This window comes from Semicossyphus pulcher, unplaced genomic scaffold (assembly GCF_022749685.1).
Source record: "Semicossyphus pulcher isolate SPU_LCO1_2020_fin unplaced genomic scaffold, fSemPul1.0.p SCAF_2, whole genome shotgun sequence".
Taxonomy (NCBI): Eukaryota; Metazoa; Chordata; class Actinopteri; order Labriformes; family Labridae; genus Semicossyphus; species Semicossyphus pulcher.
In genome coordinates, this window is record NW_027211693.1 from 5825223 (window position 1) to 5849909 (window position 24687).

Genomic DNA, 24687 nt, shown 5'->3' on the forward strand with positions numbered 1-24687 from the left:
ACCTTGGGAAAGACTGAATGCTGCTTTTGAAGTTTTCCGAGAATCAAATTGATTGAATATTCCTCACGAGTGCACACGAATGTCAGACAAATGAGAAGCGCCCACAAGGGGAAGTATCACAACGTGTTTCAAGTCCATATCAAGCCGTTCCTTTTTGTTATCTGTTTAGAGAATTATTAATGTCTCTCAAAGAATACAACAATTAATTATTCTCTTTCAACCTGCTTTAATCTGGTACAGTTGGCCTTGTATTGTAGCACCTGGATGACTCTTACTTTCCCTGGGCAGTCCCAAAAAAAAGGATGTCAATACATCCTGAAGACGGCACGTTTTACATCAGGCCTCCTGCTGAAGTCTCCCTTGGCGTGCTTTTTGAGGGAAAAGGGCAACGTGTGGCTCGTGCTGCGTTCAGAGCCAGCTGTCGTCATAACTCGAGTTAAAAGGGCACTGATGAGCTGATTACGCTGGAAAAGCAGGGAATAATAAACCAGACCTGGATAAATAATCCGAAGTGGAACTTTAAATGTGTGCGGGTTGGGAATGTACCGCCGCGTCTGATATTCAATCAGGCATTTAGCACATAAACACATGAAACAATCTGCCACACTGAGATAAAGGACAGGCATGCATGACGCGCTCTAACATGTGATCATCTGCAGGATTTGGCAAGAGAGAAACAGCGGGTTTAAAAAACAAACAGTAACTCGACAACAAGCTGTAGTGCTGCGATGCTGGTGTTTCATGTCAGAAAAAAGACTATGAAAAGGCTCAGGACACGACACTGTCGGTGTTTCATGGTAAAGATAGACATGTTGAGTATATGTTTCTGTTGTTAAAATAATTATACATTTAAATCAAGATGATTAGAGCTGACGATCTTCCTCTAAAATTCAGAGACTGGCGTATTGTTACATTTTAAGAGTGGATCTCTGTGGTACATGCAACGCGGCCTTCATGCCTGGTGTAGCCAGTTTCATTGATTACAGTAGACGCTTGTGTTCTCAGAGACGGGCTGCATAGTTTCAAGTGCTTCAGAAGAAATCATGGGGCGCTGGTTTGGCTCGGTTGGTGGAGCAGGCGTCCCGTGTACGGAGGCTAGAGTCATCGACACACTGATCGCAGGTTCGACTCCCAGTCTGACGATCTTTTGGTGCATGTCATCCCATTCTCTCTACTCCCCACATTTCCTGTCTCTCTGTCCTTTCAAATAAAGTCAAAAAAATCTTTGAAAAAGAAAATCATGAGACTGTGAGATGTGTGTTTCTGACAGTGTCGGCCCAGATTCACATTATGGGATCAGTGTTTGCAGTAAACACAGAAACAGATTAGACACTAAATGTAAGACGAGCAGCTCACCAGATATCACATATTTCAAAAACTGTGACACCTGTGCTGATAACATGACTGCTGGCACCAAGTAGCTAATAAAATATTGACATTTGAGATGATATCAGTCAGCACGGCTGGAGCGAACACCCAGCAGTGTTTGTGATTCAGAGCAGGAAACTGTTTGGAATGAAAAGCGTCGCTCTTCGTTGGCGTTCCCCTGTGAGAACATCCGTAGATTAAATCAGCCGCTCGCAGATTTTAGCATTCTGATTTTAAATTAGTATCAAACGACAACATTACCTTAACGGCACCTAAAAATTAGGTCGAGATTTAATCGCTCCGCTGCAGAGGTGCTCGAGAAGCAGAATAAATTACCTGCAGGCTCCGGGGAGAAAAGAACAAATATTTACACTTCCTTCAAATGAATGGAAATTATTTTCTTGTTCGTTTAGTTGTTATTGTGTCGCTGCTTTGTGTTTTATCATCCCGAGCTGTTGTGACATTTCCATCCAGCAGACAAAGAAGAGAGCTTCCTCTCATGTGATCAGAACAAACGCTGACAAACACGGCTTTTCTTTTCCTGGTTTGTCCTTGAACCAGTTTTAAATGAATGCTGCAATGTTGCTGAAAGCCGACACACTGATGCAAATAAACCGACAGTAACAGCACGAATTAATGAGCTGAAAACAGAGGAGCCAAAAAGTATAATTCAATCTGATTTGGGGTTTTTATGCTTCACTGCCACCTTGTTATCCTCCAGCAAAGTGTCTGTGTGTGTGGATTGGATTATTATTACTGATGCAATGAAGTAAAAGCAGCGTTTTAATGTTTTAGCTGCTTGAGATGGAGAAAGTTTTAACAATTTAATGGACTTTTTGAGAGTTTGGTTTACAGCAAAGCTTTTTTAAAGTGTGACAGGGTGGCAGCCCGGCTCTGTGTAGGTTTACTCAGACGCCATATTTAGCAGAAACATGGCCGACAAAAGTCAGTGTTGGATTGATTGTAAGAAGCGTCCTGTTATCTGTTAGTCTTTAATGCAGCCTCAGGGAGATGAATACCTGTAGAGCGCCCCAGTCCTTGGTGCTGTTGGTGGACACGATGAGGCCTCGCTCCTTGGACGTCTTGAACCTCAGCGACAGTTTGAATTCCTGGTTGTCCTCATCCATCCTGTGAAGGTACTTCAGGTAGGACTTACCATCGAACCTCACAGCCGACTCTGAAACACAGAAACCAACCAAGGGTGAGCAAACGCAACGGCGTGACGATGAATCATAGGGAAGTTGTAGATAAAGTCAACTGGTAAACTGGTGTCTATCACAGTCGGGACCACTGTGCTTCATACTAGTGTTTTTCTTGCCTGTCCTCCGTCTGCACACGGCATCTCCTTATCGCCGAACCCCAGAGTCTGTTAAGTCCAAAGAGGTATCTGATATAGTCAAAATATGGTGGCGATAAGACATTCAGAAGACGTTCCAGAGGGAAGAGGAATCTTAACAAGCTGATAATGAGGTTATATACCAGAGAGCCCCTAGCTAGCTGTCTTTTTCAGTCCTCACACCACTAATCCTCACAGGAATGCCAACAGAAATCAGCGAGGACGATCCGACGAGGTGGCGCCGCTGCTCTATGCTTTAGATGCTCTGTCGGCTGTAATAGAAGCTCACAGAGAGGCCACATTCACTCTACACGTGTTCTGAGTGAGTTGTATGACTCCCCTCATTCACAGGTAAGAAAAGGGAACAGGGTCTTTGATCTCTGGCACCAACACACATCTCCATCAAGTTGCCGGGAAACAAAAGGATCTGTTCTCTCCAAAAAAGCGAGAACATAATCTGAACCAAGTGATGGAGGATGAGGAGAGGAAACCACAGACAAGGCTAATGTACCCTTTCAGGTTTCTCTTCTATTGACCCGAACAGGTAGAGACTGTAATTTACTCACCAGAGAGTACGATCATAGCAGCTACCAATGGCAACAGTAGTATATTATGATATAAATTATATATTAGATACTGGATATCCATTATAGTTTGTGCTCTAGGTGTATGTTAGGAAGTGGTGGCAGGTTTAAAGAAAAAGATCCGGATTTTGTGCGTCTCAAATAATAATTTCTACTGTACCGATCCTCTGTTTCATTTCAGTACAATAATAAATATAATCAGTTTATCTCGCTTCGAGCATTTAAGTGACCCACCTCTCCTGACTGCTTTTTTATTTTCTGTTTACTTTCTTTTAAACCTCCTGTCCTTTAATATGAAGAAATGCAAAAATACATTTTAAAGAACTGAAAATGTGAGCGTGTTTATTATGACAGAAGAAAGAAAGGTGCAGATGTAGGCGGAAGTAAACCTGCGTTCACCTCAGTTAAACCCGTGATTGGTTTCATGTTGCACATCTACGCCCACGGTGGGATGAGATGTCAGTGGAGGACAGCGTGCACTCTCTGCTCTGTGCGGTTCTAAAGCAAGTTGAGCGAGTTGACTCTGCCGCAGCGTATGTACGGCTCGTTTGCTAATTCAACGCTGCCGTTCAGAACAAGATCAATTGTCAGAGCAGCAGGAAGACGCCACTGCTGCGTGTGCGGCTGCAGACTCGTCCTGCTCTTTAGAACAGAGGAGGCTGATGAGCTCTGTGTTAGCGTGTCTCGCTAAATCGTCTTCATGCTGAAAAAAGGCCTCCGCTTCCTCCCTGGTTTACACACACAGTCAATACGCACACACACACACTCCCTCATTAATACGTCTCCAAAGCAGATTTCATGCAGACACACACAGACATAGAGACGTACCGTTACAGGGGCAGATGCTCTCCCAGGTGTGTTGCGGGGTGATGTAACCGGCTCGGGCGGTGGTGAAATGGCTCAGTCTTTCTCCTTTCAGTCGGACAGCGTTCCTGCAGCCTCGAGGCGGGCAGCCGGTGCCCAGACACCCGTTGTGGCTCACCCTGAGGATGCTGAGGCCCAGAGAGTCCTCCATGTCTGATATAATACCTGCATCAAAGAGTGCAACTTTTAGACGGCTCATTCAAAGAGACTCTTCATCTCACAGGGATTACCTGACTCACTTTGTGTCCAATGTAATGGCTGCCAACTTTCCTTTTTCAAACAGACTTATTCTATTGAAGACGTGCACCTGCTAGTCATTGCTTCCACTCGTTCATACCTTTCCAATAAAATGCAATTATTCTTACATTAAAAGCTCATTAGTGACGTGGTTTGAATTGATGTCAAACTCCATCATCATCTGGAACTTTATTTAAATTCCCTCCAGACCTTCAACATTAAAACTCACCAACTCTCTATGACAACTCTTTTGGAAATCTATGAGAGCAAAACAATTCCGGCCTTTGCTTCACTCATCAGACCTAAAGGCTGACTGATTGAGCTGCAGACGACATTTATGAAATGTTTGCTTCCTAAAAACCAATAGTAATCTATATCTATCAATCTATCATTATGCAGATCGAGTAGTGCAGATATATAATTATCAAAATCAGTGTTTTATCAATCTCACCTGCGAGTTTGTTGGTTGGCAGGGACTGGACGGGTCCACTCTGAGGCCTCCAGATCAGCAGGGCCTCCAGGACCTGGGCCTCAGGTAGCTGCTGCAGGCTGGCCAGGTGAAGCTCCTGTCTGGGTAACCCCAGAGCTTGTCCCAAGCTGCGCTGGAGGCCTCTCCAGTGGTCACCCAGAAACTCCTCCGGAGTCAGTCCCACCAGCTGCAGCGTCAGCCCAGAGTCCAGCGCCCTCTGGTCGGCGGCCCACACGTGAACTTTGACCCCGGTCCAGACGCTAAATTTCCCATCATTCACACTGACGTTGAGGGAGTAGGAGCCCTCCTCCAGGTTTTCATCAGCCCAGATTTTCCCATCAGACAGGTCGACGGAGAACCTGCCCTTGTCTGGGTGTTCTGACACCAGCTTGTAGGTCAGGACGTCCTGCAGGTCCTGGTCTGAGGCGTGGAGCCTGCCGATGACCCGGTTGGCAAAAAGCCCGCCGGAGGTGGTGATGAAGACCTCCAAAGGCACCACAGAGGGAGGGTACTTGCTCTGCTCGGTGACATTGATGTTGACCACACAGATGGAGGAGAGGGGAGGGTGGCCGCTGTCTGTAACCTAGATGGTTCATTGATAGAACACAACACAAAGATCAGACTTCACTATTTCCTTTTTACAATCACTGTTAGATCTGTAACTCTAAAACAGCGGTTTGTAGCTGAGAGATCAAAACCAGTTTGATGTCAGCCAGCCGGCTGCTGGCTCCAGCATCATATTCTGAGTGTAAAGATTGGAAATCTGGTATTTCCAAACCAGGTCCCTAGATTCACATATTTTGTGGTCTGAACACAACATAATCCCTGCGCTGTGTTACACAAATAATGTTTGAATATTTAAGACACCAAAGTTACTTAATTTCAGAGATAAAGTCACGGATCCAGACAGCTGCAGACCTGCCACTCCTGAGTTCTGTGAGATGTATTTAAACTTTGATTGTATTATGGAGAAGGCGTGACCCCACATTCGACCAAGGCTATAGAAAATACATAAATAAATAAATACACAATCTTTAGTCAAAACTGGAACTTTTAAACTTTTCCTGACAGTGACAATGACTCTGTTCCCACTTTTACATCTGTTTGCTAGTGCGGGATTGCCACCTCTCCTTACAGCACCGTCAGCAACACGGCAACCAAGGCCACGAGGGACTCAGTGCATCAGCATTTTATCATTGAACCAGGACTATAAGCACTTTGTTGTTTCTTTGTTTAGTGTAGAAATTTGTCAGATTTTCATCTTATTGGAGTGATACATCAGCAAAACGGTGACTCTCAAAGGGAAAATGTGTAATTTGACAGATAGATTTTTCTTCCTCCCCACTGGGTGAAAACAATGGAGAAAGAAAAATGACAAAGAAAAGTTTAAAATGTCAAGAAAGAGTGAAAACGGGTGAGCAAGCAGGGATTCAGAGAGCTTGTTTATCAGTCAAACTCATGTCTGTATAAATACTTTACTCTCTTACCTGTATCTTGAGCTGATGACTGGGTTTGACCTTCCTTTTTAAAGGAGCAGAGAGCGACAGCAGGCCGCCCTGGTCAACGTGAAAGCGCCGGTCCTCATTGCCGCTGACGATGTGGAAGGAGAAGGGCGGGCCGTTCCTGGGCGTGTCTTTGTCCGTCACCACGAGCTGGAGGATGCTGCTGCCGACTGCCTCGCCCTCCTGCAGGACACAAGGTTCATTGATTCACCTTTTATCTTTTCATTTTATTCCTAGTTTATTGCAGCAGTTCTGCAATACATCCTTCCTTTACATTTGCTATACAAATTTACTTTTTTCAATAGCTGTTAGTTTATGTTAATGTGATTGTGTCTGTATTTAAAGCCCTCATTTGTGGTGCATTCAAGGACGCTCATACGTTCCAGAGTTGTCTGCTGAAGCTGAACTACACACAACATACTCATTTGTTATTGTTTTATCTTTCGGATTTGACAGTTCAACAAAGTAGCTCATCAATACTTTATGGCAGCTGTATTAAAAGTACTGTACCACCGAGGAAATAAAGTCCTTAAATTGTTCACCATGACGGATTAGCTATCCAAAGCCATCTTAAAAGGCTCTGTCTCGTTGATTATTTACAGCCTACTGAAGTTAATAGAAACTCTCTGGTTCCCTCGAAGCTGGGTTATCAATCTGAAAACTTCCAGCATGCTTTGGGAGATGGGCAGCAGTGAAATACAAACAATTTGGAGTTAATGGGGTAAAACATAAAACCCCTCCAGTGTGGTCTTTCAAATTTCAATTAGAGCACGCATCATAAAACACAACCCTGTTTTTGCAAAGAATGGCTTCATCAGAGTGACGAACGCACAAAGTTATTCATGAAAACTGTGGCAGGGTAAAGAGTTTGGTTCTCCTTCACTGCACACATTTTCCAGGTGGATCCAGAGTGGGTCTGAAGCAGGAACCAACAGATCGCCTTTCTTCCCTTCACCTTCGTCCCATCACAATACCAGAGCTCCCAGTTAGGGGTGAGCTCGTCTTTTGCAGCTGTAAAGCCTCTGATACAGTCGGTGTAAGGGGTTAATTGTGAGCACCTAATCGAACGATACAAGTTGGGCAACGTGCAGTGCATTGAGATTCCAATGAAATGCATTACCATCATTTTACTCTGTGGTTTCGTACGGTACAGTACAGCTCCTCATTTTGTTTCAGCTTGTTAACCTGCCCCGAGGCGATCCGCTTTACACAAACACAAGGAGTCGAGCAAGAAACTGAGAGACCTGGGTAAACACTTCTGTGGAAAAGAAGACCTATAATGGTTGACATCATGGTTTTTCTTAGATGTCCTGGTCACAGTCGTTTCGAAGTTTGGCTTTCTGTGTTTTTTTATTTATTAATTGACTCGTAAACTTAACAACCATTTTAAAGATTGTTTTGGGTCTAATCATTTCCTAAAGTAAGTAGCCATGTATTTTGCAGAAAAGAATGAACAAAAAGAATGTACATCTCTCTCTCTCTCTCTGTTTCTTTGCAGAGCGTGATCGCCTTTCAGTAGGTGAAACCTCCCTGTGCTATCAGAGCGAACAGGTAGGGGCGGGGCTAGAGCGAGGGGAGATTACCCAGTGCCACTAGTTAATCGATTGCAGATGGCGTCGTTCTCTCGGCTGGATGAAGAAAAAATGCTAAAATGGGCCAAATATACTTTGGCAGCTGTTAATGTACTTTGGCGGCCCACCCAAGTAAAGTCTATGTGTGGGAAACCCTGGACTGGTATTCTACATAATGGGGGTTTAAATTACATGACTTAAATCTGAAGGGGGTATTAATCACTGAATATGTTGAAATACAATTAAAATGCTGTTAAAACAAAGGTTAAATGCACCCTTTATGTTTATGCTCCCTTTTAACCTAGAAATCCTTCGATCTGCAAAACACACATGATCAAAAATCATCTCGTTGTAAGTCGCCGTACTCGAGAGAAACACTTGAGCCGAACAGATGACTTCATTTAAGAGTGAAACTTGTAAACATGGATTATTCATGTGTTAAGCAGGCTGGAGAGAAGACAAACTTCAGTCAGCATTTCCAGGACGAGCAGAAAATCCAAAAGGAAGCTAAAGGATATATGTAGCAGTCCTGCCTCCACTGAGGACTGTCTGACTGAAGTACCTGTCCATCTGCTGCTTTAAGAGAACACTCAAACTCTATTGCACCCTAACATGATGCTGACACTTCTCTGAAACAGATGTGCCAGTCATAAAAAGTGTGTTTCAAATAGTGACAAGTAGTCAAACAATAGCTACAAGAGAAAGGACGCCGTCGCTGCAACACCTGTCTGAAACTAATGACAACACCTTTCAACAGTTTCAGCAGCTTCCATCTGTTCAGCGCACTCAAAGCTTTCTTCATCAGGCTGAGCCCGGCTGTGGCATCATCAGCAGATGGGACGATATCACAGAGTTTGGATTCATCACCACACAGCGCAGACGTTTTGGCTCGTGAAGCAGCTATTCTGTGACTGGATGGGAGTTTCTGAGCTGGCAGAGCTGCAGCAGGTGGAGTGATGGAGAGCTGGCAGGGAAAGCTTTAATTGTCAGCGAGGAACAGCCAGGGTGGCTGAATCATTGCAGTGACAGCCCAGAAAGAGGCATGAACACACGTAGATACCATGACACTGTATATCAGAAGTGGACTTATTATGACCAGCAGGGGGCAACATCACTGGAGGCAAATGAGCCTAATTCTCAGTTAATTTATGACCTCAGTAAACATTTTCCCGACGAGTTTATGGTCTCAATGGCAAGTTTCAAGTCTTTTCCCAACACAGCACGATGTTCATTTGGAAATCATGGTCCTATTTAGTGCAAAATAGATTTTAAAGCAGGTCGTGCTTTAGGGCATGGCTACCTGTGATAGAAAATGAGCTGCCCCAGCAGGCTGTCAATCAGGATAAAGATGTAGCAATGCTAGCCACCCACTCATCCCAGTGTGGTCCTTTCTGGCTTAAAGCAGAAATGACAAACTCAAGGCTTCAAACCTCAGAAAGGCAACATCCACTTCCTTTATTACAGTCTATGTTACGTGGAAACTATGCAGCACTGACGCTCACAGCGATACAAGCTTTAACAGACAGAAAAATGCAGATAAACTGCACTTTAAAAGTTTCCACCGTTCAGACTGTGCCCTGTATTCACAGGTTTTAGGTGAAAGAATGTCACCAATGTCCAACAAATCCTGACGGCTGATCCTCCTGCCTCTTTGATCCCAACAACATTCAGAAACCTCGCTCTGGTTCTGCCTCTCTGAAGAGTTTCACTCTTGAACTCTCACAGTTTTAATGAGCTCTCGGCGCCGCAGTTATGATGGAGCAGCACTTACAGGTCAGCATATTTCACTGGAGTGTGTTGGAGGAGTAGAGGGAGCGAGTTATAATGATTCAGAAACAGATGGATTGATAGAGAGTGAGTGATCTGTAGTGATTTCTACTTAATTACGTTCAGTCATTAGTTCATCTGTCTTCATTATCACCTCATTAGGCAGGCAGGAGCAGAGCAGGTAGACGTTTGCTCGAGGAATGTTTGGCACTTCTGACGTCTGTTTTTGGGGGAATACCTTCTAACTGACAAGCTTTTCCAGATGACTAATGCATCACGAACAGATGAGCTAAACTGGCTTTAATGAGGAGCTGCATGTTCTGCTCGTATTCATGTATATTTTCCCACTGAGTTGCGACTGCAGCTTCTCCCCTCGGGACACCAGTGACTGTCTGTGGGAGCTAATGAGCAGGTGATTCTTTGTGGAGTGCTCAGGAGGACTTTTTGGTTTCCATATTAGTGTTTGTTGAAGCAGCGGTCTGAGTCAGGGTTGTGTTTTCAACATGTTGTCAACGGCTCATGGCTGCAGACATGGTTGTTTACTGGACGCAAAACCAGAGCGGTTTCTCACAACTAGAACACAGTGGAAAGAAACTCTCAGACTGGCCTATGGCTACCCACAGGGGTCAAATTAAAGAATGGAATTGGGTTCAAGGTAAAGAAGCAAACTCCTTATTACAGGATGGCCCACATGGCATATGAAATAAAATGTTAAATTAAAATCCAGGATATCAGTTGCTTTTTGTTTGTGCTTTGCTATGATGTGCAGACTGTCTTGTAGCACCACACTGGAAACATCATACTGGAAGAAGCAGTAGCCAGGGTACTTTAGCAAACAAAACAGTCTGTGACGGTCACCGGTCTAGCTCAGCGGTTAAATTGGTGTCCCCTATACAGAGGCTACAGTCCGGAGACGGCACCGGGTTTGACTCCCACCCTCAGCCCTTTGCTGCGTGTCATCCCCACTCTCTCTTCCCCCTGTTTCTGACACTACCCACTATCCTCCTTCTCTAATCTCTACAAATATTGCATGTGTTCAGGCCTGTGTTCTTTATGCTCCTGCTAGCAACATGTGTTTCTTCTTCCTGTCTCAGTTTACGTTGTTGTGTTAAAGAAAAGATGGATTACAACACTGTTATTTAGCTGTTGGGGGTGAAATTAAGCACTGCTATAAATATTTGCACGTAAACTATAAATTTAAAATGCTGAGATGTTCTGTTTGTCGTACCTGCAGCAGCAGACTGTGGTTGACCTGGGAGAAGACAGGTGGGTTGTCGTTGACGTCTGTGACAGTGATGGTGATGTGAACCGCAGAAGATAGAGGAGGACTGCCTTCGTCTGCCGCCTGCACCGTCAGAGAGTAATGAGGGATCTGGAGAGCAGAAACAGGTGGAATTCGTTCAGCAGTTTTCTTTTATTAAACCCTTTTTGTAAAGCTTTTGCATATGACTGATTTCCTGTGTGTGACATATTCATGTAGTTTTTTCCTCACACAGAAACACACTGACCTCCTCTCTGTCCAGTGAAGTGCGGACAGTGATTTCCCCACTGCGAGGGTGGATGGAGAGCTGCTGCAGAGGGTCTCCGCTCACGATGGAGTAACGCAGCAGATTGTTGATGGGCCCGTCCTGATCGGTGGCTGTGACCTGGAGGTAAAGAAAGTTAAAGTTACTTCCATGCAAAGAAACTCTTCCTGTGAAATGTCAGGAAGTCAGATGAGAGCTTGTACACACTTAAATGAAAGCACTGAAGAAATTAAATCCAAAAAAGCAACAACAAAGCTTTGTGGTGATGAAGTAAGGTCAGAAGTCAGGGTAAGATACAATACAGCACCTCTGACGCTGGTTAAAGACACGTCAGCAGAGCGGATCTTTGCCTTTCAAAGGTTTGAATGAGTGGATCTTTGCTCGTTCAAAGGTTTGAATGGTGATCCTTGTGTCGAAGGACATTCTCTCGGCTGACGAAATTTTCATCCACAAAAGAGAAAAGGTTAGCAAAGGGAAAGAGGTGTTTATCTGCACTGCTGTCACCCGATTTCTCTCAACAGCAGGTTTTCTGCAGCTTTTAGTTCATGGTTCTTGATTTACTTTCTCTAAAAATGAAAAGATTAGCTTGTTGGGATGAGAGCTACATGCTAATTAGCTTTGATTTGTTGTAAATAAGGACACTAATATGTTTTCAGTTGAGTCGTGTTTTTTTATTTATTACTGAACAACTGGAGAAAGACTCTTGTTTCTTCTGCTACAGTTCCAGCTTGTTCGAGCATTTTCTTTACCTTGAAAACGAAGAAGACAGTAGCTTGTTTGAGCTCCGTCTTTAGCTTAAACATAAGCATACTATAAGCCTGACCTCAGCAGCTGGTTCAGCCTTGTTTCTCATTTTTAAACAAAATAGCATGTTTAAGCTAAACTTAATTAGCCTAACTTAACATTAGAACAAGCCAACTGCTTTGGCATTATTCATAAGCTAACTACACCCACCTTTGCTTTAACATTATGTTAGCGTGTTATAGCTTTAGTTTAGCTTTGAATTCAAGCTAGTTACCATTGTGGTTTCAGGAAGACAGCAACATTAGCTTCTTTTAGCCTCAGCTTGATGATAGTTGTAGTGTTTTTAATGTCACTGAAACTAGCTATTTTTAGTTTTAAAGTGATAATCTCTTGTAAATAATTTTCCTGTAAATAGATGTCTGATAAGTCTCTATCTGTCGCCGAATGAGGTAACACAATGACTGAGCCTGTGGCCCACTGATGAAAGCCTTTGCATTTGCAGTATTACAGACTGGGTGTCTGTGGCAACTTTCATGGAATAAATCACAAGCAGCGCCCAGTTAGTGACGCGTTTTCCATCAGCCAGCAGTGGTTGGTCTGCCAGAGAGGGTAGGCGGAGCTAAGCGGCTGCTTTTCCTGTCTCTGCAAGTGTTGCGAGTAAACAGTAATCTACTATGGCTGAACAAACAAAGAAAAGATGGATGACTACAGATACAACTTCAACAAGAAGTGAAAATCCAAAGAAGAAGAAACAAACTCGACGCTCAGATGAAGCAAACAGTCGGAAAAGGAAAGCCGGAGCCGACCGTGGACGTCACACGTGCAACACTGTCTGGATGTCTGGGAAGTGTGCTCCTGCAATTACCGTTTATCGCCACAGGTGCCGCCAAAGAGAACGAAACTGAGATTACAACTTTAAGTATAACTTTTAACAGCTTGTTTTAATCCCTTAATCTTCTTTCCATATCTATTTCTGATCAAACATTATTTTCTTACTAGTCCTTAGTAGTCATATCGAAAGAGGAAATAATTATCTTCAAAGGCAGATTGTCACATTTTTTAAAGACATCTGGGCTCATAGAAGAGCGTGATGACTCATTATGATGGAGCTCTCTTTCACTAAAACCATGCTCCGAGCTCATCACGTCCTTGTTTTCCTCTTAATTGCCACCGTTTTAGCTCAATGTAACGGTGACAGAGGACACTCTCCCTCAATTATGTGAGAACAGTCAAAACATTTTATGGAGCAGTTAAATGGTGTAAATGGAGAGATGTGTGTGTGTGTGTGTGTGTGGGGGAGGGGGGTGAAGAAAAATGTCAAATATGAAACCATGTGATTACAGACTCATCATGGAGCCGCGCTGCAACCATCAGCGAGCCACTGAGCTGTGTTATTGCTGTGTTATCTCTGCTGCTAGCCTGACAGATGACGGCTGGCATGTCGGATAATGTGTGTGTGTGTGTGTGTGTGTGTGTGTGTGTACACGTGAGAGTGTTTTTTAAACACATGTACATCATCGAAAGGTGGACAGATCATCTCACACCGTCATGTTGTTATCGTGCGTTTGGAATCATCGATATATTTCATTTGATTTCTGTGTCTTTGGTCTAAAACTTGTTAGCGTGTAATCTTTTTTTTTCATTACTTGAATCATCAGCAAGCTGTCAGATGCTGCCATATTACTCACACGTGTGTTTTCAGTGACAGGAGATAATCTGCGCGCATGTGCTTGCATGAGCAACAAATATTTATATGTTACACCTTTGATATGGGTGAGTCATTCATGTGTGTGTGTGTGTGTGTTGAGGCTCATAAAAGTGTGCTCTGAAGCAACAGATAACAGAGAAATGTCCTTAGGTTAAAATGAACCTTGAAATATATATTTTATTTGAAGTCAATTCAGTGATTCAATTAAAGATTACTGATGTTTTGTGTCTATAATGCATGAATGTGCCCCATGCCCCATGTTCTGTGTGTTGAAGAATTCCTCCTAAAGTGATTTATTTATGGCAACCTTCAATATTTCTTTTCAGCCTGGCCTGCTTGAGTGCTCTAAAGTCATAAAATGTCAGCCACATTCTTTGTTTCTCTGGTGGAAGTCAGGGTGATGAAACTTCTGAGGCCAAAAGGTGAGCTTTTACACCTATTTATAACAAACTTGAAGACGCACTTAAAGCATCTCTCAACGTCCTCCTGTATGAAAACATTCTAACCTTCATGACCAGGCCTCCAGGCGTCAGATCCTCCGAGATCTCGGCGCTGTAGTCGCCTCGCCCGAACACCGGCGCGTTGTCGTTCACGTCCGTCACGTTGATGATAACCGTGGTGATGTCACTGAGGGACGACTTGCCGCGACTTCCCTCCACAGACAGGTAGTGCTCCCGGGAAACTTCAAAGTCCAGCGGAGTGATGAGGGTCAGCAGGCCTGCAAGAGAACATGGTAAACACTGAATTATTCCTACTGTTAAAATGTGGGAAGATGCAGTGTAGAACTGATTTCTTTGTACATAACAGGCTAACGAGAACAAGAGCGAGAGTCTGGACTGAATGTCGGATCTTTTCCTTCGGAGCTTCGGAGCAAAACACCTTAAACCTTCATAAAACGTTAACAGAGTGTACGTTTCTTTCTGCGTAGTTCTACAACCTTTTCACCCCCGGCAGAGTCACTGGTGGATCAGTCGTTACAAATGCATATTGGATGGCTGGACACTCTTTAAAGTTGAAGAACTTTGTTTTAGATCCAAGTCAAGATCTTAGTGTGGGGAAATATGCATAAAATGATGCATTAAAAACATGTAGGTCGGGACTTGAACTGACAAGATCTAACAAGATCTACAGATGTTGCAGCTTCACCCGAGGGACAACAACTAATCACTTTTCAAACTGAAGCTAACTGCAAAGTATTCCCTTTAACAGAGCAGTAGTTACCATGTTCTACACATGCTAACATTTAGCATAAGACAGTGAGCAGAGTGCATCGCTACTATCAGCCTTTTAAGGTGCATAATGTATTTAAAATGCTACCTTTTAGCATGCTGATGCTAAAAATGTTAAGTTAATGGCATAGCAGTTTAGTGCATGCAGGTGAGACTCTTGGGGTTACAGAATTATGTGCTAATACAATGTAGGCATTATGGCCCATGTAAGGCTGAGACTGATGGGAATGCATTCAGTCTTTTCAGGTGTCCTGTCATTAAATAAAGGTGAATACAATGACCAGAAAATGAACAAAAAAAAATAGACTAACTTGGAGATATCAGATCAGTAACTCACAAGGACCTGTATTTTTATTCAGCCCGTCTTTTACACATTATAAACCTGAGCACCACCACAGCTCTCCGTGTAAACGACCGGGATGCCGCTCTGCATGAACACACATCATATTGAAATGCAGACAGTGTGCTGCAGAGAGCGATACACATAATATACAGCTTAAAATGGATGTTCTTATGGTACAAGCAGGGTGCTTTGGATGATAATGCCCCCCATAAGCACACACTGTTCACGTGTGTGGCATCATGTGACACATGTAGTGAACTCTCACTCCTGTCGGCTCGGTGAAGCTGTGAGTTTAACCTTTCAGGATCTATAAATCTCTCCCTGCAGCTGGCTGCTGTCCTCATGTGATATCTGTCATCCACACGACAACTCTAACCTCAATTTATGGCGGCGATAAAAGAGGCGTCAGAGTCTTTAAGAGGATATACTGTCATGTCCACTCTTTTGTCTGTTATTGAGTCACTCCTTTAGGTTGTGATGGGTTGAGGTGCTCGTTTATCTGACCTGCTGTAAGCCTGCTAAACTGATAGACCTCTTCACCTCCTGCTCCTCCTCCTCCTCAGCAGAGCCTCCATATTGAATGTTTGCTGTGAGGTTTCTAAGGGACATGAAAGACATGCCTTCGTCTGATGGAGTGGCAAAGAAAATATGGACGCAATTTTGTAATCGAGATGGAAAGACCTTCCATCGTTTACCCTTCTGTGCCAGTTATATTGTGTTACGGAGATAATTGCTGTTAGTCTCATAACGAGGGGAAAATTATGTTGTGCAATACCTGTTGTAAGTCTGTGCCTGATTTGGGGCAGATAGCGATTGCAATGGATGTACAAATCATGGCATTATCAGCAGCCTTCTTCCAGTCATCCTGGGCCTTTGCAGCAAACGCCTGACTCCCTCATAAATTAACCAAATCACATCTCCCTCAGTTGCCAGCAAAACCAAATCTAAACATGTAATTTGTGTTCTGGTGAGCCAGCCACAGGCAACTTTTATAGACATGATTGTTTGGAGAACGCAGACAGACTGTAAATTGCTTTAACTTATTGCTCTGAACAAGTCTGAGGAGACAGGACACCTCTGTTAGTGAGCTCATTAAACCACAGAAAGGCGGAGTGCATCTGTGGAGCGCTGCTGGTGCAGCTTCACATCCAGCAGAGTGTGTGGGCTGCCAGCCAGTCTGCTGAAACACTCTTCATTAAGATAAAACTAAAAGGGATCCAACAAAAACAACCAAGTCACATTCCCCTCAAACTAAACACCTCCAGGTTTCAACAAGTGAGTTATTGGTGCATCAAACGCGCAGCACAGATCTCACTTTACTGATCTTTCTGAGATCAAGGAGGTTTGTGCGGCCGACTGATCCAAGCTTCTTTATTTATACAGATGTTTATTTATTTATTTATACTGTGAGAAAGTTGGCCGAGCTCAAGCTTCTTCTTTCTCTCAATGCCTGTAGTCTCATTCATACTTTTCTGTACATCATTATTCCGCCTGTCCGTCCACAGTCTGTACTTTTCATCATTTATACGATTTACACCATGCTCAGGGGAATCTGGACGGAGGCTGACGAGAACAGAAACGGCTGTTTCTACAATCAGATCTGAGTCACATGTACGAGGCTGTGATCCTGTTATCATCTCCGGCTGTATTAGCCCAGTGTGGGCTGTTTTGCAAATTAACAAAGAGGACCACTTTATGGCACTAATGGATGTTTTTCACATTTTCTCATTTCATGTCTCTGTTCGCAGTTCCTCCTGGTTTTACAGGATTACTCCTGTCTGTGCTCACTCTGTGAGATCACGTGAGTTTGATCACTGGAGCTGCTCTTCTGATGTAGGGATGCAACGTCAGCTGGCTTTACTTATCCACATCGTAACACACAAAACCTGTAGAAAAGAAATCGACTCGGAAGTGGCTCCGGAAAAGACAAGATGGCGACAGCGTGAGGCGTGAAAACAATAGTCCACAAACTAACGGGGGCATCATGGTGGCTACATCCACCTCTGAAACGAGAACCTCTAGCCCTGTGATTGACTGGCGATCAGTCCAGGGTGTAACCCCGCCTCTTACCCAATGCCACTGTGATAGGCTCCAGCCCCCCTGCAACCCGGAACAGGATAAGCGGTATAGATCAGGGATGGATGATTAAGGAGTACATCTTGTTGCGAACTTGTACTTTTTTGTATTTGTGAAGTGACTTGGTGGTCGGGGTTTTGTAATGTCTGCACCAAGTAATCCCTTTTGTTTTCTTTATACTTCTAGCAGTTGAAACAAAGCTCTTTCTTGTTAAAGGGCAAAATGCCAACTTCTCTCAGAACTAAATGGTTCTTCTGTAGAAATATCTTTGAACAAACTCGTGAAACTTCCGCGCTTCCTTTTAACTGAATAAAAGTCTTGGCACCGATTTTAACTTCCACCACCTGCCTCTGCCACTAGCTCAAACAGCTTAAAAAGCTTTAGCTCCTTATAAAAGTCAACCTTTTTGTGTTATTAGTACAAACAATTCTCACAATCCGGCAGATTTCCCTCAACATTCACACAAAGAAATCTCAGAGCAGAAACCGCCAGAGGCAGACAGTCATGTTTGAGCAGGTAATTATGCTAATGACTCAGAGATTTATCGTGGCAGTGACTTATAGCTGTTAAAATCCTGCACATTGTGTCTTTAATATAAATGGAGATATGGTTTACGTACAGCTACACAGCCGCTCGGGCTCCCCGCTGCCAGGTTTCTGTCAATACGGGCTCGTGTGTGTGTGTGTTGTTCTCAAAGCAGTCTGAGCTCATTCTGCACAGCGTGATGCGACTTCTCAGAAGGAAGAAAGTGGGTGAAGGCCATTTGTCATTGTCAGCATAAATGAATCTGTTTCCCACATGTGTCAGTGTGACACACACACACACACACACACACACACACACACACACACACACTAAAACAATCAAAGTGAGGCTTCAGAAAGACGTCTTAAAAGCTATGAGTAATTGAGATTGACATAAAGTTAAAATTAAAAGACAGAGGAGGCTTTTCTTTTCATTTCTACTCATGACGAACCTTTTGACACATTTCCCCCCAAACTCCTCCACCTGAAGTCCCTGATTTACTTCAAAACTGCCTCACATACTGTTGCAATATACTACATTTGGTGTTCGGAGTCTCTGCTGTTATGAGCAGCTGACGGAACGTATAATTTTGACTCAATTTAACCATCAGGACAGCATACCTGAGCCCCACCTTACCTTAAAACCAATCCTGATATTCAAAAAACCTTTTGTAGAAATAATGACTGACACTAATGTACCTTACTTTACAAAATTGTGCTTGCTCTGGAGGTTTAACGCCTAATAAATCGTCATAAAGTAGCACAGGAGTAGACACTTTAATAAGGATGTGCTGAGGCTGAAAACAGCTGTGTCCTTTCAGATGTTGCTGGGACGATAAAGTGAAATCCAGAGAGTCAAGTTTAAAGTAAAAGCTGCAGAAGTTTAAAGGCTTATTAGAGGACAAAACACTGCACGGGGGTTTACAATACAATAACAAATAAACGACTGGGAAAAGATACTGTTTTGGGATTTAGCACAGATCAGTTCTGTCAACAAAGTACCATGCAGACACGACAAAAGCAGCCCAAAATGTCTGGATCTGCAATATCTGGAGTCTGCAACATTATCTCTCATCGCTAATGTGCATGATCGAAGTGCATCCACCGAAAGTTCTTGTTTATGCTCCTAACAGGCTCAGATTGTTATTTAAAGTGTCTGACAACATCTGACAACAAACCTAAGGTAAGGTTTGCTCTTTTCAAAGCTACCACACTCCACTGGCAAAAACGGGGATTTTACCTTGCAGAGCATGGGAGTTGTAGTTCAACCGCTGCCTAGATTAATTAGGTTATTGCATCTAAAAGCCATTTAGACCCGGAAATATATTAGAATAGGCACCTGGTTAAAAAAACCCTGAATTGCCCTTTAAAGCCCAGATATACCTCCTACATTCTGTCTCCACATAGAGTTTTGCTGACAGGATGTGGCTGTGGCTCAGCGGTAGAGTCGGCTGTCCCTCAATCGGAAGGTTGGCGGTCCGATCCCTGACTGCTACAGCCACATGTCGAAATTTCCTTGGGTAAGACACTGAACACCACATTACTCCTGGTGGCCATCCCGTATGAATGGGCATAGATCTAAATGGAGTTGAAATGGAATTGCCATTAGTGTGTGTAAAGTAAGTGAACTGGAAAAGCGCGATTTAAGTTCAGTCCATTTACAGTTTAGTAAATGCAGAAAGTGTGATCTGGGTTTAGGCCTCAGACAGACTTTGGTGTGTTCAATGGTTAGTTTGGATTGACAGCAATATTTCTGCAACGCACAATAACACAAAAGAGCAAACTGATTGAGATGTTTTGTGTATCGTCCTCTGTAACAAAAAGGTCTCTCTCTGCAGGGATCCTTTCTGTAATGTTGACACACACTTAAAATAATAATCATGTTTACATGCAACTTTTCACATTTGCCCCCAAAGGTTGCGCTGCATTCATGGCTACGTGCTTAAGCAATCTACTAGTACAATTCCAAATCTTTTGAACCTATTAGTCCTTTAGACAACAGTTTAAACATAGTGGAATAACCCTTTAACACTCATTAGTGGTAAAAGATCTTCCTCTGCTTTTATTTATTGTGTGTCAGATGTTTGATGTTTAAGTAACGTATGCTGGTTGACAACACTTGGCTTTCAACCAGAGATATGCGAGCTGTTAAACACTTAATCAAGACACTGTACGCTGTCGTGTTGGGTAAACCCCCGTCAATCTAGCACCTGCACTGAGACATGATTTACTGCCGAGTGTTAAACAAGGGTCTGAATGTGTGAGATTTGTACAGCACGATCCTTCACTGCATCCGCGGAGAGGCTAACTGATGACGCAGATCATCCATAATTTAGTTACTAATTTTTAATCATTCTGCGGACATCAAAGAAAATAAACTCATAAATTCAACAGTGGTCTCAACAAGGCAGTGAGTCATTCTCTTGACGTCATGCAGGATGGATTAAAGAGAGAGAGAAAACCGCTGTTTAGAAGTTAATTCAGCGCTTCATGCAGCTTCTACTTCATGGAGATCCTTCAGGCTTTTACACTTCATTGATAGTCAGGAGCAGTAACACAAATGTAACTCATCTCAACAGTGTTTCTGAGAGCTTCCTGTTCTGTTTCAATTCAACGTACCAGCTTCCCTGATCATAGATAAATAACTCCATGTTACATATTTTACGCCAACAAGCTCAACATATTTAAATCCCAGCAAACCGTCTCCAATGTCAAATTCAGCTTCTACATCTAAAAAGTTACTTTTTTTTATGTGTGAAGGTTGTTGGAAGTTTTGGTAAATTAGCTTATTTGCTGTTTAACCGAGAGTGAGAGGAAAAGATTGATGCTATTATCATGCATGTATGCGAAATATAAAACTAGAGCCATGACATTGTTAGCTTAGCTTAGCATACAAACTAGAAGACGGGGGAAACGGCTAGCCTGGCTCTATCAAAATAAAGGCCCTTTTTTTCTTTTTCTTTTTTTTAACTTGGACAGAGCCAGGCAAGCTTTTTACCAGTGTTTCCAGTGTTTATGCTAAGCTAAGCTAACTGGGCCCTATCCTATATTAGGAGAGTGGTACTAATCTTCTTATCTAGTAATCAGGAAAAAAGTGAATAGGAATTATTTCCTGAAAGAGTTAAACTACGTCTTTGACTAGAGTCTGGTTCTGTTCGAGGTTTCTGTCTGTTAAAATGCAGTTTTTTCTTGATGCTAAGCTAGCTTAGCCATGGTGGAATTTGTTGGGCTTCTTACACAAAGCTTGTGTAAAGGGTACGGTCTAAACATGCTCTATATATGTAAAGGTTCATGATGCAAGCGATTTGCCGCTGTAATAAAAAATATTTTTGTATTGCAGGAAAGTGCTGAAACTTCTGATTTACCATCCAATACAAAACTGTATTTGCTTTATTTGCTTATTAATCTAAATGTAGGTATAATAAACGGTAAAACTGCATCACATTTCTCCAGAATATTGCTTCCATTTGAATCATTTTGGCCACCGTGGTCGTAGATATTTACGGTGCATTTCTAAAGAACGGATCTGTGTAAAGTTTCTGAAATGTTTCTGAAGCTTCTCAGGTAAAAACAGAGGATTAAAAACGACAGAAGTGAGACTGTTCAGATCTGGAGCAAGTTTTACAGCCGGGGCCATGAATCAATCTCTCAGGCAGCAGAGTGGGTGTGCTGGTTATACTGGTTATGAATTTTCATTACTCTCTCTTGACACAAATGCTGACTCTGCACCTCAACAAAGAGTATTGCAAGTTGACTGTGAAGTAAATTGGGTTATTTTAGCCGTGACACTTGAGACTGTACGTGTAAATAAGAAGAGGTTTTACAGGCGGCACACGAGTAATTACAGGGGATTTATCGATCGGTACAACTCTACAGACACAGAAGACAGGATTCAGACCAAAGGGATCAGAGCAGCTTTCTAAAGCAAATAAATAAAGTCTCACTTTTTACACATCTCGCTGACTCAACACCAGAACTAAACCCTCTTACAAAGAGCCAGCTGGGACAACCTTTAGTTTGGGCTTGATTCACGGAAGACCTAGATAACTTTTGTTTCTGTTCCTTGATTGATGACATATAAATTTGCTGTTAGATAGATATTGTTATTAATCCAACTTAGTTTTTCTTATGCTGCAAGAATTAAACTAGGATTTAAAACCTTCGATCAGCACATTAAAGAAATACCACGAGATCGCCTTCCTACGCACTGCAATATCACTAAAAACACGTCCTTTCTGTCCTCGACTGATGCAGAAACCCTAATTCACTCCTCTGTTTCATCCAGACTTGATTTATGTTCAATCTTGTCGTCTTGTCTGCTCGTACTGAAAGTCTTTAAATAGTTCTGAATGCTGCAAAAATGTCTTTGTATTACACCAATGCTGGCATCCCTTCACATGTTCCCTACTCACGTCTGATCAGACTCTAAGGTGTATGTAATGACTTACGCAACAGTAAATGTGCTCGCTCCTTTACATCTGTCTGATCTCTTCAAACCTGACGCCACATCTCGTACACTTTGCTCTCAGCGCGCAGGGCTCCTGTCCGAGTTAAAAAGAAGTTGCAGTTCTTTCTCCTATTATGCCTCTTTCCTCCAGAATAACCAACGTGCTGACAGCACTCATGCTCATTCGTGATAACTCAGACCTCACACTTGTTGCTATTATCCTTCCAGCAGGTCGTCTATGTTTCGATAAATCTCTGAACCAGAGTATTTAATCCACGCGTGTCCTGCCGACAAGATTAAACTGTAAAACAGCTTATAACCACTGACGTCCTCTACACCACCTGCAGTGCGCACCTCTGTCTTTTTCCAAGTTTCTCTTTCCTGTTCTCTCTTTTCGCTCGGGCTTCACTCAGCTGTTCTGGGACCTCTCTCTCTCTCTCTCTGTCTTTCTTCAGCCTGCTGGAGTCTCATCCCGACGTTGATCTGGATGTTCATCCCCTTAGAGATCCAGTCTCTCCATTTTCTCCCTCTCTTCTGTGTTAGTGAGGCCTGTCTTCTTCCCTGGTCTCATGTTGGAGAGGAGGTGGTATCAACCTTCTTCTGCATGTTTATCTTTTATTTATGCCTCATAATTTCTAATTCTTATCATTTTTTCTCTGCCTTCTGGGAGAAGGATCCCTCCTCTTTCTCTTCCTGAGGTTTCTTTATTTTTCCCCACATTAAAAAGGATATTTTCAGGGTGTTTTCTTTATCCGAAGAAAGCCTAAGCCTATGTTTCATGCTGTACAGACTGAAGTGAAAACCCTTTGATTCTGGGCTAAATAGAAACTTGACTGTACTTTGGATTCTGATCGCCACATCTGTGCTTTTCAAACTTTAAAAAACTCTCTGAATAATGAAACCTAATGCAGCGGACAGTGATCAATGAGTGCGGTTCTTCTGACCAGCTGCCCTTTAATGATTTATTGGCAGTAAGCCGTGAGACAGCCCCACACAAAGGGCAGACTGCTCTCCGTCCCCTGTCGGATTTAAAAACTTGCTTTTGAGTTTTGGGAGCTCACGACTGAACTTCAGGACAAAACTCTCTAAACGACTTCTCGCATCGATGATGCAACTTTTATTAAAAAGAGGAGGGGTGGTGATGGATCAGTTTCTGTGTCAGCAGATTTAACAGAAACAAGTCATAATACTGATTTATGAGTTTGGGAACATCTGGTATTTTAGTCCTCATCATAAATTATGTGGCTAATTATAAATGGCCTTCATCTGGAATTTTGCATATTAATACACAGAATATTACTACTATAATTAATAGAAAGTCATTACTAAGTCATGTAAACCCGTGACATGTGCTGAGGACACTGGCTGCCTTCAGGCACCTCGGAGGGAAATTAAAGTATTATTATTATTGCCTCAATTTTTGTGCTGTAATGTTACTCATGTATTTTAAGGCACAAAAGAAAAAGACGGGCTTCTGTTGGAGATCAAACGCAGACAAAGCTTTTCACATTATCCAGCAAATCTGAAATGTGGCAAAAATGTTTCACTTGACTTAAAAAATGTCCACTTTCTGAGGGTAATTAATTAATGCCAGGCACAAGAAAAGGTTGTGTTGTTAAACAAAATTATCCTTTTTAAATATTTGAACAGCAAAAAACAGGACTAAGTGTCTAAACAAAGTGTTATAATATTGGAAGCAAGCGTTTCTAACCTGTCCGTGAGTCCAGCAGGAAGCGTCCGTCCTCATTCCCCGACACGATGCGGTACACGACCGGATCCGGCCCTCCTCCGTCTCTCGTCAGGGCGGAGACGCTCAGCACCTCCGACCCGACCGCTAAGGACTCTGGGAGCTGAGCGGTGTACTCCGAGCTCAGGAAGACGGGTTGGTAGTCGTCCAAGGAGACCACATCCACCGTCACGGTGGCGACGGAGTAGAGGTGACGAGGCAGGCCGCGATCTGTGGCCTTCACCTTCAGCTCGAAGGTGGGCGGGGTGTCGGGGTTCAGAGGTTGCTCGAGCCGCAGGATCCCTGAAAACTCATCCAGAGAGAAGTAGCCGCTGTCGCCCGCCAGGAGGGAGTACTTCACCTCCGAGTTTATACCTGCAGGAGGTAAACAAAGAGGAATATAAACTATACAAACACACAGACAAACATTCAGTTTGACCAATAAAACGTCTGATATGTCATTTACTTTGTTTTTCAGTCATGCATTAAGCAAGTTAAAGTTGCATAACAGCCCCGACAGACACGCTGCTACATGAAACCTGGATTCCTTTCTCTGAGAAGCAAAACAAATTAGCTAAGAAAATGCTACTGTTATCAAAACCACATCTAGAGTTCCACAAGGTGTGTCTGTGATTAACAGTGAAGACATCATGTCAAAGCACAGAG

The 24687-nt window shown here is 43.0% G+C and overlaps 1 protein-coding gene across 1 annotated transcript in view; it reads right to left on the minus strand.

The window, feature by feature from the left end:
- Positions 1 to 24687, minus strand: part of fat2 (FAT atypical cadherin 2) — a 91386-nt gene that overhangs the window by 22640 nt on the left and 44059 nt on the right. Inside the window, exons 15-22 of the mRNA XM_069669604.1 lie at positions 24007 to 24396; positions 14183 to 14394; positions 11207 to 11344; positions 10927 to 11070; positions 6346 to 6543; positions 4841 to 5441; positions 4117 to 4317; positions 2388 to 2545 (exon numbers count right to left, since the gene is read on the minus strand). Coding sequence (XP_069525705.1) covers positions 2388 to 2545; positions 4117 to 4317; positions 4841 to 5441; positions 6346 to 6543; positions 10927 to 11070; positions 11207 to 11344; positions 14183 to 14394; positions 24007 to 24396 — 2042 coding nt within the window. The remainder of the gene's footprint in view (positions 1 to 2387; positions 2546 to 4116; positions 4318 to 4840; positions 5442 to 6345; positions 6544 to 10926; positions 11071 to 11206; positions 11345 to 14182; positions 14395 to 24006; positions 24397 to 24687) is intronic.